Source organism: Rhipicephalus microplus, chromosome 1 (genome assembly GCF_043290135.1).
Source record: "Rhipicephalus microplus isolate Deutch F79 chromosome 1, USDA_Rmic, whole genome shotgun sequence".
Lineage (NCBI taxonomy): Eukaryota > Metazoa > Arthropoda > Arachnida > Ixodida > Ixodidae > Rhipicephalus > Rhipicephalus microplus.
The window spans coordinates 289,323,732-289,342,734 of NC_134700.1; the positions used below are offsets into that span (position 1 = coordinate 289,323,732).

Consider the following 19,003-nt stretch of genomic DNA (forward strand, 5'->3'; position numbering starts at 1 on the left):
TTCGTGCTTTTGCAGCAGCACAACTGTATGCAAATTTAGCAGCACATGTGTACAAGATGTCGACCATCACTTAATATCTGCTCACAATGGGTGCTGTCAACATTACTTTCGGTTACAAAACCACCTTGTGGTGCAGCAATGGTGCCAATGAGACAAAAAAAGACCTTTTTGGAGCAGTATGGTGCTGTTATTTCCAATTGGCACAGGTTGGCACAATTGGTGCAGCTTTCCCACCACTCCTATTTTCAGCTACTTACCCAACATAGGTGGGCCTATTCCTGAAGTTGTACATTGTGCAGCGGGCAGCCTACAGGGGAGACACTCAACATTAGAAATGATGACTCTTATTCATCGTGTGGAAGGGATATAGATTTTCATGGGTCAAATGCACCTGCACTACTTTGCTAGAAGGAATAATACTCTACGCAGGTGCAAGGTGGCATACACTAATGCTGATGATCACTGAACAAAAATATTTGAATTAAAGAAACACAGCTCTTGTAATTGCCTATGATATTACTAAAATGAAAAGATTAACAATGCAAAAGAAAAGTATTACCGTATTTACTCGATTCTACCGCGCCCTCGATTGTAACGCGCACCCGATTTCCACCGTGAAAAAAAAAAAAGTAAGACATCAATTGCAACGCGCACCCATTTTTCTCGCTGGCCCGCATGATCACAACACTCGAAAAAACGACTCCTTTCGGGAGCGTCTTCCATTTAAATATGAAGTACGGGCGAAGCTTGTGCCCATCTGACGTGTAACAGAGCATTGCCGTCACTGTAGTTTTACCGTGGACCGATCTCAGCACGCGAACTTGCTTCACCCCCTTCTTCTCGACGGTTGTGGTGCCAGGCATGTCGAAGTAAAGAGGCGTCTGATCGGCATTCCCGATTTGCCCAAGCAGGCAGCCGTTGTTGCGCCGCAAGTTTAGGACGAACCTCTGAAAACTGTGAAGCTTTTCATCGTACTCCTCCGCAAAACTTTTCGCATATGCATGTTCCCCTTCGGAGGGAAAAGCCTTTCCTCTTCATAAAGTTAGTTAGCCAGCACCTGCTCGCTTAAAACTGGCTCCGCATTAGACCTTTTTCTAAGACTAATTGCATAGCCCGCACTTGGAGCAGTTCTGTCGTCACGGGCCGCTGTGCCGCTCGCTGCTCAAGCACATACTCGCCGAGCAGCTCTTTAATTTGCGGAAACCGACCCTGTTGTGGTCCACTGAAGCCTTTGCGAGAAGCTTTGCTGTCGACAATCTTCTGCTTTTGTTTCCGCCGGTCCCGCACGCACGTTTCGGGAACTCCGAACGACCGCGATGCGGCCCGATTTCCGTCCGTTTCTGCACATGCGATGACTTTTCTTTTAAAAGCGGCATCGTGGAGCACTCGAGTTTTTGGAGTCCGCCCTTCCACGCCGTCGATGCTAATGCACTACTAGATGACGAACTCCTCAGCACACGTACGAAGTGCCGCACATGGGAAACACATAGGCAGAAATAGCCGAAGCGCCATGCCGACGCACGTAGGGGGCGGCCATTTTGGATTTGCCGATGGCAATAGATTGACCAAAATTTTTTTGTTCGTGCTCGATTCTAACGCGCATGCGATTTATGAACTCGCTAAACCGGAAAAAAGGTGCGCGTTAGATTCGAGTAATTACGGTACACATAAAAGGTAATAGAATAACGAAACAGAATCACATACCTCATTACAGAACATTTTTATTATTACATCATTCATTATTCTTTGTGAGTAATGAGGCATCTCAGCACAATAAATGACCACAATGCATCCGGTATTATTGTCTGACAGGAGCTCTGCTGCTATTATTCGACCCCCTCAGACTTGACACTGTTGTTTTTTGAGGATACACTATAGGGCAGCTTTGGCAATTTTCCAACCTTCACTGATCCTGAATGAAAAATTTTTAGATATCTTCCTTTGGCACTTGGATGATCTGTGCCAAGCTATACAATTGCAAATAATTTAGTTTACTTGAAACTTAACTTTGAAAAGCTTTAGCGAATTCCTATACTGAGCCTTTGAATGCATCAAGCCACCTTGTGTTTGTGATGTCAAATAGTACATTCTACCTCTTTGACAGAGGGGGCACAGAATGAGAAGAACATCAAACCCAATAATTGTAAAACTATCTGTATCATGTATTTCAATGTTTCAATAAATTTTCAGCTAAGATGGTAAGCTCTGGCCGCTGATGTCGACCAAGTTGGCCAGCAATCTTCCAAGTTATTTCACAAATATCATGCTGTTCTGTGAGCTTAAAGAGGCCCTCTAACACTTTTTCAGCATGGCCAGAAAATGTTGCCATTGGTAAGTCGAGACTCCTGAGAACACAAGAGCCAAATGTTATAGCGTAGCACTCAGCCTGGAATTTACAATGAATTCTCAAAGTTAGCTAAAAATCCTTCCCTCTTCTTTCTACAAATCATGCCATAAACCCAAATGAGTGCACCAAAATATATACCGAAATTCTTTGCCATTGACTGATTTGAGCATTGTGGGCTCCACAGTTACTGCAGCCGCCGTCCGAGGCCTCTCTGTACCTGCAGTACACTTGCGATCGCAATAAATCTAAGCCGCACATTCCAAGACAAAAAAAAAAGAAATTAAAAGAAAAAGGAAAAAGTCATGACACTGGCACGGCGTAACTTCTTTCCTCAATGTGATTGTTCCCTGCTTAGCTCCCAGCCCACTTGTTGAGATGAGAGAAAACTATCACAGCGTGCGACAAATCCAACTCCGCTCGCACTCGACAGATTCTAAAAATCTTTCCAATGGTTGATTCGCGAGACAATAAGCTCCTTTAGCAAAGCCATTTCGTTGTTTACTTTAAAAAGTATTGCAGGGCCCTTTTAAGAAGTATGAAAAGACAATGCTGCAAGTATGAAACCAAGAAAGGTAGAGTGGATCACTGTAACAGTACAAAATGATTCGATATGGCGATACCTCACATCACTAGCAACACTGACATAACAGAACTTACCAAGATGTCGCCCTTGGTGACTTTGATGCCCTTGTTTGCAGGGTAGAACATCTGCGGCTGCAATGGGTCGTGCTTCCCAATGTTCATCCACCGTCCATTTCTAACAACATAACCAGAGACAGCCTTGCCTGCAAATGGAAATAAGCAATATAAACTGTTGCCAACAACATTTGTACATTACAAAACAATACAAATGTGTTCTCTTCTAGCGGTCTTCAACGGGTAGCACTCAATTCATGATTGAGTCAAACTGCAGCCAGGTATGTCCCTTCTTGTAAACTACCCTCGCCTTTAATAATGACAGCCAACCTTTTCCGTCTTGTACCATAAAAAAATTTGAGAAAAAATCTCTCAAGCAAACATCAACTCGTTGAGCGTCGAACGTGCATTCACTGACCTCAAATCAACCATCCCTCTTTCAGTAGTCAGAGGCGCATGCCCAGCAATACCGCCTTTCCTACATTATGTACAAATGCCAAATAAAGCACGGACATTAAAGATTTATTTCTTGCAACTGCTATAAAGAGACCTTTCTTTTCTCAGAAGCCGCTAATAAAAGAAAACTAGCAGACTTAATTGGACACTAAACAGTTTAAGGTAACAAAATACAACACTTCAAAACTCTTAATAATTGCTAGTTTCACAGAAAGAAAGTAATCATTCGAGGGCCGAATTTTAACAGTTCAAAATTTCCACAGCAGAACCCAGCGATAACATATCAATGCAATAGATGACACATTGTTGCATACTTCTCTGCTTGGGACATTGTGATACAGTAGAATGACTGTAGCCCTGTTTAGTTCTAAGTTCCTTTAATGTACACTAGTTTGCCCTTACAAAGTAAATAACTAGGCCCGAGAAAATGCTGTCAACATCCACTATGCCATAGCAATCTGGCACGGGCATTTCAAATTGATGTAACCTTACGACAATCATTACTAGTTGTGGCAGGGGCATTTCAAATTGATGTAACCTTACGCCAATCATTACTAGTTGTGTAAGACTAAGATGACAAATAATGATGCAATTTTGTGCAATGAAAACACATGCTGGCATTAAAACATAATGCTAAGCAGCACAATACAAGTCACAAGCCCTGCTTGTATTCTATCAAGAACTACAAAAGAATCAGTCTACCTACCAAGCTTGTGTGTATGAGTCCTGAAGGCAAATGGATACAGCGTCAAGTTCTCATCAATGAGACAGGCAGTCTCGAAGTGTTCTGGACACAAAAGAGGAGAGTGTACCAATGATTCACTATGACTTTTCAGCACACACTAAATGCCGTCACCTGGCAACAGTGATGTATTACCTGTTTTGTGCGAAGGAATCATGCCTCCTGTTCCCAAAAGGTAAATACCAGCTCGTCGTTTAACGCTAAAAGCAAGACATGTAGGAAAAACACAAACTTAAAAACAGGAAGATGAATATAAGAAGTACAATAATTTATTTAAAGGTGAACATATTCGATGGAGATATGTCTGGCTGGATGAAAATCATACGAATAAAACTCTTTGGCTACTTATAGTCCAAAGTTTCTAAACTTAAAATTTGAAAACTATAAACTGACCCGACGTTTCAGGACCGCTTCGGTCCTTTCTTCTGTGGTGACTGTTCAGCCGGCTCCGAAGCTAGCAACTTCTTTTAGTGGTGTCCCCTCTCTATCCTCCTTCTTCGCATCGTTCTTGTTGCTAGCTTCAAAGCCGGCCAAACAGCCAACATGAAGATGGGACCGAATCGGTCCTGAAACGTCGGGTCAGTTTATAAGTAGTTTCTAAATTTTAACTTCAGAAACTGTACTTTAAGTAGCTGGAGGGTTTATTTTATTCGCATGAATAACTTAATTGAATGTTGAGAAATGCAAACTGAGCCTTAGTACACTTCGAATTCTTTTCATTATCTGCTGTTTGCTGTGTTGCAGTTGTGTGCCTCTTGCTTGTACGCCTGTGCCACCAGCCGGTGTCATGGTAAGTCACGAGAATAGTATGAAATTAGATAAGCTGTTGCTCATTACTATTGCATTACCTATGTTCTGGAATACAATAAAAAAAGTGTACCAAAAACCAGTTAACAAGCTGCAGGTCTTTACAACTTGGACAACAGCACACTTCTCACAACACAGACACGGGATTTCGTGAGCTCCATTGAAAAAGGATGGTGGCTTGTGCTACGAAACTCGTAGACAGATGTATATTTATAAATGCACACGTACAGCCGTTGTGTTTTCAGCACATCAGAAATATGTTTCACGATGTCATTTCATACAAAACTTGTTGCCCCATGAAGTGGCTGTTGTATTGAACAATGTGTTGTATAAGATGCAAATGAGCCCTAAGAATAATCAAGTTAGCTGAAGCTGTGTGCACAATGTAAGACAACAAAAAATAAGAGAAAGGGACAAGCACATATAGTTCTTCGATTTCAGAAAGCATTAGCACACAACAGCAGGTAAGGGATGGCACTAGGTAGTATATATCAATGTGCATTGGCAGGCAAATTGGTTTATCATGCTAAGTTTGAACAGCATGACTAAATGTAGACAGAGAACAACATGCACACACACAGCACTGCCTTTCAACTGGAAACGTTTATTTTTACGTGCACGTGACACATATATATACATACGCTGACACGTGAAAACAAAGCAAGAAAGACAGAGGAGGAGGACCCGAATGCTCATACCTCTGCAGCAATCGCAATGTGTTGCTACAAAACCAGGTTAACAGGTCTAAAAAACTCCTATTCTTGTCAAACAGCGAGAAGGATGGCATGCTGACACACTTATTATTCATTTTTTCTATTTCACAGGTTTCAATTATTTCCCTTGTCAATCCATCTTTGCCCCTGTTTGAAATGCTTCTTTTACCAAAGATTAGGATACAGTCGCCTCTCTCACAATGAATGGCAAGTTGCCACGAGATTACTTTCAAGACGTATTTAAGCTTCTTCAACCTTTGATTAACACAATGGCCAGTCTGGCCAATGCACACCTGTGCAATAAATTTGTAGATTGTGTTAAAGATGCAATCGGTTCAATCCTGTAGTGTTGCACACAGGTGCATATTGGCCGGACAGGCGGCAGTGTTAAACAAAGGTTGAAGGATTATAAATACTGCAATAGCTTTTAGGTGAAGCTGTGTTAAAATTTTAGAAGTTTAAGGGTAGAAAATCCCACTTTCTTGATGTTACGAATTTCCCGAATCAACCAATTTATTCTATTGACGTAATTACTTTGTTCCAACTCATTTAAACTGAAATTACAAAATTATTTCTGACTCTTCCGACTTACAGTAGAAAAAATCAATTACTCACAGCTGTGTATCCCCAGGCAACACAGAGAGGACAATACCAGACATGTCCGTCTTTCTTCGATCTAGGAAAATTCAAAGAATAATATTCCAATAGATGATGTGAAAACATGTTTACAAAGCACTTCAAGCAAGTCCGCTGGTAAACAATTCATACTCGCATGTTGCAGTGGTAATTCATGCCTCAAGTTTCTGCTAGATAAACACTGAAATAGATGTCGCTAAGTAGACCCGTGTTCCTAGTTACATGACTTTTTGTTTGTGAAATGACAGCATTAACATAGAATACAGTCGATTCTAGATATATCAAACTCGGATATATGGATGATATGGATATATAGAGGATGGCCACCACTGTAGCTCAGTGGTAGAACATCAGACGCGTTATTTGAAGGTCGCAGGTTCAAATCCTACTTGTGGCAAGTTATGTTTTCATATACTTTTATTTCATCAAAGTTACATCACAATTACTTTTAATAACCACCCTGTACTTTTTCTGGCATTATTGTCAGCTGGTTCTCATTAATATTGCGGAATAAATACTCAGCACCAAGAACAGACACCACAGTGCGGACACTACAGCGCTTGTGATGTCTGCTCTCTTTTTTTCAGCTGTCTCTGTTTGTTTATTCCGTAACAAAAAATGTGTCTTAAAACAGTGTAATTACTTTTTCACAATGTACTCATTGTTCGCAGTACCTTTCCTAGGCTCGGACACAAAGAAACCATATCGGACACAAGGAAACGACTTTTGCGTCAGTACCTCTTTAATTTAAACATATTTTCGTTTCTTGTGGCACTTGATGCTTGTTGTTAGTGTTAATTACATTTCAGTATCGGTGCATCCAACTTTTCTCTTTATACAATACATAAGATGTGTAAAGTGAATTACACGTAATATATAAGCAGACATTGAAACTGCTGGTCACTTACTTACCCAGAAATGAGGTAGTGTCGGCGTAATGCACTTGAAGCACCAAGTACTTGATACCACTATCTCCACCAATCTTGAAGCCCACACCTGAAATATAGCGACAGAAAGCATGTATACACTGTACCATTTCCTAAAATGTTGTTTGAGTATGTTCATGCGAATGTATTAGACTTGTGCAAATAGTGAATTTTAGGTTCAAAGTGAACTCAGAATAAAGTGATTTCGGTCAAATAATTTCGTATTGAATTCAAACAGCATATATCACATACTATTAAGAAAAGTGGGCATATTTGCCGTGACCTAACACAACCTCCACAATATATTTTTTTTGAAAATTGAAAAAAAGGCTTGTGCAAATGCCTTTTTTTTTTCGTTTTGTATAAAGAAAGTGGAAACAACTTTGAACAGTATCCCGATATGACTTTTAAGAGAATGCAAGTAATAACCTGTAAAACCGATAACCTTTTAAAACTTATCCATCCTCGGAGCCTATAGGCCAGTATAACAAGCTTTTAAACTTCAAAAATGATAAATCGATGTGGGGGTAATAATATCATTCAAGCTTGAAGTGGAACTTCGCCGCAATGCAAAGTCTTTTAAACAGATGTTTTCATGGCTTAGCACCCACTCACTACAGTGAAACCAACTTTACAAAAAAATACTTGCACACTAATACATTTTTAGGTGCTTTCATGGCTTAGCACCCCTCTATTGCAGTGAAACCATCTTTTAAAAAATTACATGCGAACTAATATACCTTTATTTCTTCATTTCGAGTACATATAAATTTTCAATAATTTAAATATGAATCAAAGTGAAATGGAATACTGCTATATACATTCGAATATTGTGGTATTTGAAAACACTTCGACTGAAACATGATCTTCTAGCCAGTTTTGGGCAGTAACTAGTTATTATTAATGCGTTACCAATAACTAGTTATTTTTTCAGTGACTTGTAACTGTAACTAGTCGCATTTAAGTTAGAGGAACTCATAACTAACATTTTTTTTACTCAGTAACTCTAATAGGAAACACTGTTTCAGTTACTTAAGTTGTTATAAAACAATATCAAACGGCAACACTCATTAAAGGCCAATGTTAAAATGCTCTTCCCTATATCGAACTTTCTTCTTTGCTATATCCTTTCCTTCTTTCAACTTTCCACAATAGGGCTCCCATTGCAGTTTAGGAGAAGAGGTCACTGAGAGAAATATATTCCCTGCAGAAGACCATGTTCAGAGTACACTTGTAAACTACGTGCATCTGTCATGTTGCTACTGTTTGTTACTTGAGCTTCCAGCCCTGTTCTTGATGTGTCGGTGGAGCATTCCTTTGTCCAAGCCTTCGAGCTAATCGTGTTCGACATGTGGATAGAAAACTGCAGTGCAAAACGACCAATAGCCTGAAGTGGCAAAACTTTTCATTGCCAAAAATCTACTCCGACTTCAATACACGAGATTTCTCTCGCTGCCCACGAAGGGGGCATCCTCAGTATACACAATAGTGGATACTATTGCGAGCCCCTGCATCGAGGCGAATAAACTATGTTTCCAAGAGTACTACCCCCCCCCCCCCCCATCCAATTTCCCTTATGAACTGGCGTCATTGAATCGTTTAGGTCGAAGTTATACCCTTATCAGCAGGGTTCAAGGTCCGCAAAAATAAAAAATGTGTCGCACGGCTGACTTTAGCAACCTCTCATTCACAGATCCTTTTCTGTTCGTTTTGCTGATGTAATTCACTCCCTTCGTAAACCCCGCACCGCACATGTAGATAATTCAGCACTGATCGTCCGCAGATGTGCGGTCTTAGGGTTTCGCGAACATGCGTGTCAAGGTATGGCGAGGCTGATACTAATAATACTTAACACAGCCTGCGTTTCACCCAGTTTTTAAACTCTGCTGATTTGTTGAACGCAAGAGCAACCTATGCAACACAGCTTGGGGACCCTATGTCTTGGGCCTCCGATTCTCAAACTCTCTGATATCTCGGGTTTTATGTCCCAAAACCACGATATGATTATGAGAGACGCCGTGGTGAAAGTCTCCGAAAATGGCAACCACCTAGTGGTTGCCATTTTCTCTAATGTGTACTGACATTGCACAGTAGACAGCAAATCTAATACCATTTACAGCAAATGTCATTTGTTTGTGATGTCATTTGTTTGCTGTCACAAGGAGAAACTAATGACATTTGATAAAAATGAAATTTGCGGTTGAAAGAGTTCTGAAACTTATTCACACTAGATTTCAGGTTAAAATGCATAGTGTCGATGCCAGGGACTTGTTAGGAAGATGGCTATTCTAATTCCTCCTCGGTGGAAAAGTGGCTAAGGTGGCTGCTGGTTGCAAGTTCGACCTCAGTCACAGGTGTCGTATCACGGTGGAAGCGTAGTGCTAGAGGGCTGTGCGTGTGCGATGTCAGTGCAGGGCAAAGAACACCACACGGTCAAAATTTCCGAAGCCATCCACTACGGTGTGTGGACTTACGGGGCAAATGATATCGTGGACTTAGCGGGCGAAACCCCAGGTATACCGTAATTACTCGAATCTAACGCGCACCTTTTTTCCGGTTAGGCGAGTTCATAAATCGCATGCGCGTTAGAATCGAGTACGAACAAAAAAATTACGGTCAATCTATTGCCATCAGCAAATTCAAAATGGCCGCCCCCTACGTGCGTCGGCATGGCGCGCCGGCCATTTCTGCCTATGTGTTTCCCATGTGCGGCACTTCGTACGTGTGCTGAGGAGTTCGTCATCTAGTAGTGCATTAGCATCGACGGCGTGGAAGGGCCGACTCCAAAAACTCGAGTGTACCACAATGCCGCTTTTCAAAGAAAAGGCATCGCGTGTGCAGAAACGGACGGAAATCGGGCCGCATCGCGGTCGTTCGGAGTTCCCAAAACGTGCGTGCGGGACCGGCGGAAACAAAAGCAGAAGATTGTCGACAGCAAAGCTTCACGCAAAGGCTTCAGTGGACCACAGCAGGGTCGGTTTCCGCAAATTAAAGAGCTGCTCGGCGAGTATGTGCTTAAGCAGCGAGCGGCACAGCGGCCCGTGACGACAGAACTGCTCCAAGTACGGGCTATGCAATTAGTCTTAGAAAAAGGTCTAATGCGGAGCCAGTTTAAAGCGAACAGGTGCTGGCTAACTAACTTTATAAAGAGGACAGGCTTTTCCCTCCGAAGGGGAACATGCATATGCGAAAAGTTTTGCGGAGGAGTACGATGAAAAGCTTCACAGTTTTCAGAGGTTCGTCCTAAACTTGCGGCGCAACAGCGGCTACCTGCTTGGGCAAATCGGGAATGCCGATCAGACGCCTCTTTACTTCGACATGCCTGGCACCACAACCGTCGAGAAGAAGGGGGCGAAGCAAGTTCGCGTGCTGACATCGGTCCACGGTAAAACTACAGTGACGGCAATGCTCTGTTACACGTCAGATGGGCACAATCTTCGCCCGTACCTCATATTTAAATGGGAGACGCTCCCGAAAGGAGTCGTTTTTTCGAGTGGTGTGATCGTGCGGGCCAGCGAGAAAAATGGGTGCGCGTTGCAATCGATGTCTTGCGTTTTTTTTTTTTTCGCGGTGGAAATCGGGTGCGCGCTACAATCGAGGGCGCGGTAGAATCGAGTAAATACGGTAGTATTTTTACTATTTCGTGTAATTCCTAAATATCATAGTTTTACTAGATTCAATTATGACTGCTTTGATGACAGAAAAGCATGGGCAAAATTTTCTAAAGGAAACTCTCAACAATAGCGGCTGGACATCAGTCATGTTTATTTGTGCTCTGTTGTCGTTGCCTGTATTGGGTGTTTTAATCATCCAATTGCACGTGTTTGGGTAATCGAGGAGGTGACTACAAGAATTAGCTGCCGTCATCTCGTTTCTGCAACCGGAGTGATAGTCGTGCTCTCATCCTTCAGTTAACTGTCATCATGCCTCGTCATATCGTCTGCCTTGTTCGTTTTCGATTGGCTCTTGGCTTTACCATAGACTTAATTCGTTTCTGTTGTGCAGCTAGGGCAAGTTATAGAAAATGGCTGTGTTTATATTCTTGCAGCAGATTTTTAGCAATAAAAATTATTTTTTAGGATATACGAACATTTCATGTAAGTAGGTTTTAATTGTTTTTTATATCTGCTAAGGTCATGGCTATCATTGTGAAATGATATTTCTTATCATCATGGGACAGCATGTAGGTAAAATGGCATTAAGTTCACCTAATAGGGTTAGTTCTAAATGACTTAAGATTGGCGATGTGACAGGGACACTAAAAACGGTTGGTATGCCCAGCTGGCGCTAAGCTTTCAAAATAAGTTGGGTTGATGCACCTTGAAGAATATGGGGAATAGACTCCATGGATGCCGTCTTCACTCATTACACACTCCTCCTTGCTCTCAGCATACTTTTATTAAATAAATTTCATCATTTATTATATAATTAACAACTTATTTTGAACGGTAACGGTAAAGTAACAACATTACTTTTCACCCTAACTGTAAAAAGTTACTGAAGTAAAATCAGTAACTGCAACTGTAACAGGGTTACCTTTACGGCTTAGGTAACTCTAACTGTAACACTTACTTTTTGCCGGTAATGTGCCCATGACTGCTTCTAGCTGTTCGATCTTGCAGCTGTTCGAAGTGAATTCGAATACTGCAATGTTCGTTCCAATATTCGAAGCATTCAAATATGTGCACAAGCCTACTGTGTACAGCACTTTCACTCAACTTTCACTCTTTCAAAGAAAGCCTGCGTGATCATCAGACCAAGAAATGCTGAGCAGCAGTACCTAGTAAACAACCTTATTATTTTTAACGACTTTATGAATTATAAATACCAAGGGGCTCAAATTTTAATTTTTCACAATCATATAGTGCCAACACACAATGAACCACAGAAAGAATCAACTGTTTGTTTTTAGCTGGAATAGCTGAAACATAAAAGTAGCAATTAGATATGAATGCATAAAGGCCACTTATACAACATGCTGCAGCTGCTAGCCAAATCCACATCTGTAACATGCACATGATGCTATACCACCGGTGCTCATCTTTCGATAGATTTTATTGGGTATCCATGTCTATGCTCTATATCTAGTCGTGTAAGTATTACGTTTGTCTTTCGCCTGAGGCAGTGGACCATGGTACAATTAGCATTTTTATAAGCGAAACTCTGTATGGCGTGGGTCTGTCCATCCTTTGTATGTATGTAGTAGTATGTAGCCACCGGTGGCACATACCCGCTCTAGAGCGGGTATGTGCCACAGGGGATGCGAGATGGTAGATGGTGGTACATGGAGTATTCACTAGATAAACACACAGAGGAACGGACAGACAGACTAGCAGACATAGGGATGGATAGACGGACGTACAGACGGATAGACATGCGGACGGATAGACGCGTGGACGTACGGACGGATGGACGCACAAACAGACAGATGGATGGACTCACAGATGCACGGACGGACAGACAGATGGACGGACGGACTCACGGACGGATGCACGGACAGACAGATGGACGGACGGAAGTATGGACGGGCTGATGGACGCTTCGACCCACTGATCATCATCCACTCCGTGGATATGCTGTGATTTTGTCACATAAAACATGCACAAGCTTTCCTTCCTTGCTCTGGCAAGACACGAAACCTGGTTCTCATTGACATAGGTGTTAAAAAAAAAGAGGGAGAAAGAAAAAAACATATCTGATCTTCTAGCTGTTTGAGCTAACTCTTTGGGGTCGGAAAACTTTACCCACATTACGTCCCTTTCAGTGTGAAGCTCAAGTAAACAAAACTCAAACAAAAAAAGTTCATTACTCATTGGGAGATGATCCACAAAGCAATGGGAAAATGCACCCATGAATCAACCATGAAACAAGTTATCGAGAAGTGCCGTACCATGAGCCCCTGTGGTCACGTTGCATTGTTGGTAGTAGAGTGACAATGAACCATGAAGAGTTAAACCTAATTACCTTCTGGTAATGAAAGAGGGGGAGCATCTCGGGCCCATGCATATATGATCTGAGGTCCTCGAGCACAAGTCGGCCCTCGAAAGAACTCCGAGTTGGACTTGCTCATCTCTCCGCAGTCCCACACCGCACGTGGAGAATCCTGCTCACGGTAGCCCGGTTCCTGACAGCCATAGATCAGTATGTGATGGGCCACGTGCATTGTTGCATTTGGCTTGAATGCCACTGAAATGCAGACGGACAGGTGTTCCATTGTTAGACATTTCTCAAGTTAGAAAATTTTAATTACACAATGTCCAAAGTAGAGCCCAACATTTCTCCAATATTAATTAAAGAAACTACCACAAGCAAATACACCTACACAATCTCCCATTTGTGTGCTCTCTTAAAATTAAAATAAAAGCCATTTATTGGATTTAATAAATGGCTGTAATACTGTCCATCCATAGAATAGTTGTCCTAGAATTTTTTAGTGAAAGATTCGCGACTCAACTTATACAAAGATTTGATATTATTTTAAGATCCATATAATATACCTTTCGAGGCCCATTTATTATCGGCGGCAAAAGTCTCACAGCCAAGCTCCAAATATGAAAATGAGCAATATAGATAAAAAAGTTACACTTCAAAATGCCAATAATTGTGTGGATGAACTGACTGATACAACAGAAATTCATTACAGCTATGTTATTCTACATTCAATATAACAAAGCTATAAAGAACAGTTACTAGATCTCAAAAAATACAAGAACATCAGCGAAAATTACATCAGCATAGAATGCCTCTGAGAGAATCTAATAATGGCACAAAAAAACATCAATGTATGTCTGAAAAATACACTTTCAAGCCAATATACACATCACTTCTTGAAAACAAAACAACTATATCTGAAAGCTGCAAGCCATGACCTAGATGTTGGAGACAATACTACTGTCCTTAAAACGGCTACACAGATATTCACAATCACTTGCTTTTATGATTTTATTTTAAGAGGGTGCTTTTAACAAAGAGACACAGTTTTTTTAAGTAGAAATTTCTTCAGAAGAGCTAATCTGTTACAAATAGTTCCACCTGTCGAGAGCTGACAGGGACATAACTTAGAGCATGACCCAAAGAATCTCCAGCACTTAATGATCAGCAAATGCGCTATAAATCTATAGACAAATGTGTCCATATGAAGCCAACATCCTGGAACATTGGAATGCATGTGCTCCTGGCAAGCCACGTGCTCACAGCTAGAGCGATGTCCTCACATATTAGGATCTCTTATGATTTTTAAGTGTCGTACCATTTGTCATAGCACCTTCATATGGAAGTGTCAAGGTATCCAAGTTGTTTGCTCAAACTATTCTTTTTAAAATGACAAGACCTGCAGTGGATATTTACCACCCATTTTTTGGCTATGGGAGCTAGACAAGAGCGACATGCCATTTAAAATGGGTAAACTAAACAGGCATGAGATTCCAACAATGAGCGAGAACTTTTGCTGCAATTCGTCGACAAAATATTGCGCCATGCTTTGGCAGATTTTTTTTAGCTTGCTATATTCATGCGCTATCCAAGTGTTAATTGAATAGCTCGTGTTTTTCTCTAACTAATGCAATTAACCATATTGCAATGACTTGGGGAACTGCTCCATTTTCCCTTTCATACTCACCCACATACTTATGCTTGTTCGGTGTTATGTGGAACGCTGTACAGAGGTACGTTTCATTCTGCGACAGAGGTAAGAGAAAATAAATTACATAGAACACCCTTTCTCACATCTCTAAATGTGAAATACAGCTGCTCGATGAAAAGATAGTGTAACCAGTGGTGTGCCTCGCAAGTGGCGGGAGCCACCTAGCTGAGACTGTTGCTGCTGTTGTGCCTGAAGACATGTTGCACCAAGTTTGTTTAAAGAAGCACTGACACAAAATTCCAAAGGTGAAATAATGAGCGAGGCAGATTTATCTACATATATACACACCTATGAAATATCAAGGGCAAATATGCCTAGAACATATTTAAAATAAATTAGCAAGTAATTTTCGCGACTGAGAGAGGCACAGCTCCTCGAAACACCAATGTCAACGCAGTGACAGTGTAAACAAACCTTCGTTGCGCGTTTGTGTTCGCTGGTTGCTGGGACGCACCTTGTGCTTGCACTGCGTGCAATTTCTTCCTCAACGCCTGCAGCTTTACGTGTGCTGGCTCACAGCAAGGTGCCCATCTGCACATGCTCTTATGCGTAGCCACAACGTCACAGTTTTGCATGCTCACCTGGCCAGCTGCATTTAGCTTGCTACCAGACCTGCTCCTGGCTAGCTTGGTGCTCTTTGAAGCCGATACTGCAACTGGGTTGTCTAACAATGCCTCTAAATAAATAACCATTGTACAATTATGGAAGCGAGGTTTCCAGCTGTGATAAGTGGGTCATAAGCTACCTATTACAACAACAAAAATAAAACAAGGTGCAAAATCTTTTTGCAGCGCTCTTTAAAGAAAACACAAGTTTTCTTGTGTTCCCTTGAGGAGCCTTGAATTCTTGGAAAATGTTATTGGCGACCAGGTCACCAACGTTGCCCTGAATGCATTACTTCCTTCGAAAACAAGAATGCTTTATTTCATCATTAGGAATTTTAACAGCACTTATTGCCATACAAAAATTTGTGGTATAAATGGTGATGTCAGCATCTCTTTTTAGGATTGAACAACACAACGCAATGGAGCAGCTCTTCAGCATGCTCATATATGCCGGGACAGCGTCATGCGCGGCTGTATGTGTACTAATACGAAAACAGCAGAAACAGTTAACACAGCGTTCCCCCTTGTGCTCAGTGTTTTATCGCAATGCAACAGGCCACACTTTTTTTATATCGAGCGGCCATGTTTGAACACTGGAAAAATGCTACACACTGGAAAAATGATTTACACACAATTATGAGAAAGAATGTTGGTTGGCTGAGAATTAGTGCGCAAATTCGCCCTTCACATACTCCGACACAAAAAAGCAAGCAGTTACTAGTTGGTCTCTCTATCAATAAATACTAAAAAAAAAAACAAGAAAAACGACGGCAGCTTTACCCTAGTGGTGCCAAGTGTGAAGGAAGTGCTGAGCTGGGCAGCCTCCTTTGTTTCTCCTTGCCTCTCCTGCTCTCTTTCTTTTTGTTCTCTCTTTCAGTTACTTCTGTGTTTTTCAATTTCTCTTCTTCTGCATATTCTGTTTCTTTCTTTCTTTCTCCCTTGCCTCCTCTTTCAGTTCTTATATGTGACAAGCATTGCGTTTCCTTGGCCACATTAGTAATGTCAGCACTTCATATCATCATCAAGGCACTCAAAGAATGAGAGGTAGAAGACTTCTCTTTCGCACAAGCACGCACTCAATTGTTGGCTATGCTACACATAGTTTCATCAGCGTTAATATCACTATCAAAGCTTTCAAGGGACAAGAAAAGAAGACGTGTCAAGATTATCATCAAGGTGCTCGAAGCACAAGAGAAAAAGAACACCTTTATTTGAGGTGAGCGCACGCTCCATATGTTACACCTGGCTGTGCTATACGTGTTTTCGCCTGTGTCATGCCAAGCGACGACAACAGCATAATAACCTGGCCTGCAAAAGGGCCCCCCACTTTGAAATTCCTACTGTTAATAGTAGAGTGCAGCAAATGCCAGATCAGAAACACGTAGACATGTTTTTTAGAGACATTTCCAGCAGTCGTGGTGCATGTATTTGCCATTGCACAGTTATCTATATAATCTTTCGTCTAGATGTCATGGCGATTTGATATTTTGCAGTATTGTTCATAGCGAATGGTTTCTGTTGCTATAAATAAAATAACTTCTTGAAATCCGTCAGTTCATGACACACAGAGCGTCTGTGTGTGTCACGTATTTCTATGTCTGTGTGTTTTTGTACAGTAAAAAACTACAGTATGACATACCAACACACCCAAAACGCCACGTCAATTATACTATGCATCCACATTTCAGCGTAAAAGTAAAGCTGAAAGCTGCTTATAACAACAGAAAAGCGTACTTCAGCAGTCCTGAGACAAAATATTTTAATGCACTGTCGATTACAGCTCTATATTTCCACAGACACATGAAATAATACGATTCTACAACAGTGACGTTAAGAACTGACAGTTCACTCTAATAGACAGTTTATCATATAAGGCATGCATCCGGCACGTTTACTACATTTAACTTCTTACAAAGCCATCACAGAGCTATCGTAAGTCAGCGCAGTACAGAATTCTCAATGCAAACTGCAGCCCAAGTGCAACGAGAGCTGTACCCTGAAAGTGGCTTATTCTACGAGCATCTTTTAAACAACGTTTAATTCTGAAGCAAATAAAATATAAATACCAAGTGAACACAATCATGATGAATGAATATACGATTGTCACAAAAAAAAGCTGGTCGTTACATTAAAAGACATAAAAGCGAAAGAAACACAATAAAATAAAGAAATAGAGCTAATATGATGCACCTGTCAATGTTGCGAAGAATTCGCTGACATTTTCCCTTTCATAATTCTAAATAGCGAAAGTAAGATAAAAATGGAATGCAGTCGCGACTGGCATGGCCAGGTGCATTAGTTGGTTTCCTGTTCGTAATCAGTAAGCACTTACAGACATTAGTAGAGCTCTCTAGAAATTTTCGCTATGATGTTTAACTTTATGGTTTGTAACCATCGTCAACTTAACTAGCTGAAGCAAACGGCAGTGAATACCGGCAAGCAGCTGAGCACGAAATCCGGAAAAGAAACGCCAGTGTTTATTCCACAATGCAAATGGTAACTGAAGGTACGATGATATTTGTTATGCAAGATTTAGAGAGGTTGAAGCTGAATACCCACCGAAGCAAACTCGCCTAATCCAACTTGTACGTGACAATAAGGTATATTATTATTTAAGGACATGGGGCATAAGAAAAACAACGTTGCAGCGGTTGGAGGAAAGGATCATTGGATGCGATCTTGAACGTTACGCACGTTTCCATATGGTTTTTCCCGGTAAACGGGCGTTATGAGAAGACATCATTGTTTAATATCCCTGCGACTAGCACAACCGTCGCCTCGAATAGATGGCAGAATGCTGCGGTACGTGGAAAACAAACCTTTCTGTCATACTCGAGCATGGGTGACAGGTGGGGCAACAAACAATCAGGACGCGAGAAACAAAAATCAGACATGTTACCTGCGTGGGTCGGACGTGAGGCATCAGCAACGGGAACTGGGTTGCCGCCGATGTGCTCGCTGACATATATACGACTGTCACACATAGTGATAGAAAAGAGCAAACAAACACTCTTGCCATTTCCTTAGCGTAACACAAACAGCTGCTGGCGATTCTTCAGGTGTTAACAAGAGCCTCCTACGCGACGGAGAACGAAAATAGGAGGCACTAAGCGAGGAGGATAAGAAGCGATGATGATGATGATAGCACTGATCCTGATTCTCGTCACAAAATTATATTTAATAATAAAGTAATTTGCTGTTCGTGCATAAAAAGCACTAAAAAGTTTATAAAATTTTTGTGTTTTTTGTAGTACTTTTATACACCCTGCGTTGAAGACAATTTCCTCCAAGGTCTTCAAGTCTTTGTTGCATCTCTCTGAGGCTAAGTTTTCGTACGCTCCAAACGCCAAATGTGAAACATCGTGTTTAGAACAAAAGTAAAAATTTTGAAGGCTACATTAAAACATAATAAATAGTTCAACACAATGAAAGCATTTGCAAGAGTATATTATTTAAAAATTTAACCTTAAGTCAATATTTACACTTGCTGGGT

At 41.2% G+C, this 19,003-nt stretch overlaps 1 protein-coding gene across 1 annotated transcript in view; it reads right to left on the reverse strand.

The window, feature by feature from the left end:
• The window catches only part of Phm (Peptidylglycine-alpha-hydroxylating monooxygenase), an 80,080-nt gene extending 61,458 nt beyond the window's left edge, over positions 1-18,622 (reverse strand). The window contains exons 1-9 of the mRNA XM_075865108.1: positions 18,410-18,622; positions 14,882-14,939; positions 13,228-13,449; positions 7,250-7,333; positions 6,317-6,377; positions 4,317-4,381; positions 4,146-4,226; positions 3,005-3,132; positions 258-307 (exon numbers count right to left, since the gene is read on the reverse strand). Coding sequence (XP_075721223.1) covers positions 258-307; positions 3,005-3,132; positions 4,146-4,226; positions 4,317-4,381; positions 6,317-6,377; positions 7,250-7,333; positions 13,228-13,449; positions 14,882-14,939; positions 18,410-18,529 — 869 coding nt within the window. The 5' untranslated portion in view covers positions 18,530-18,622. The remainder of the gene's footprint in view (positions 1-257; positions 308-3,004; positions 3,133-4,145; positions 4,227-4,316; positions 4,382-6,316; positions 6,378-7,249; positions 7,334-13,227; positions 13,450-14,881; positions 14,940-18,409) is intronic.
• Positions 18,623-19,003: the final 381 nt, after the last annotated feature.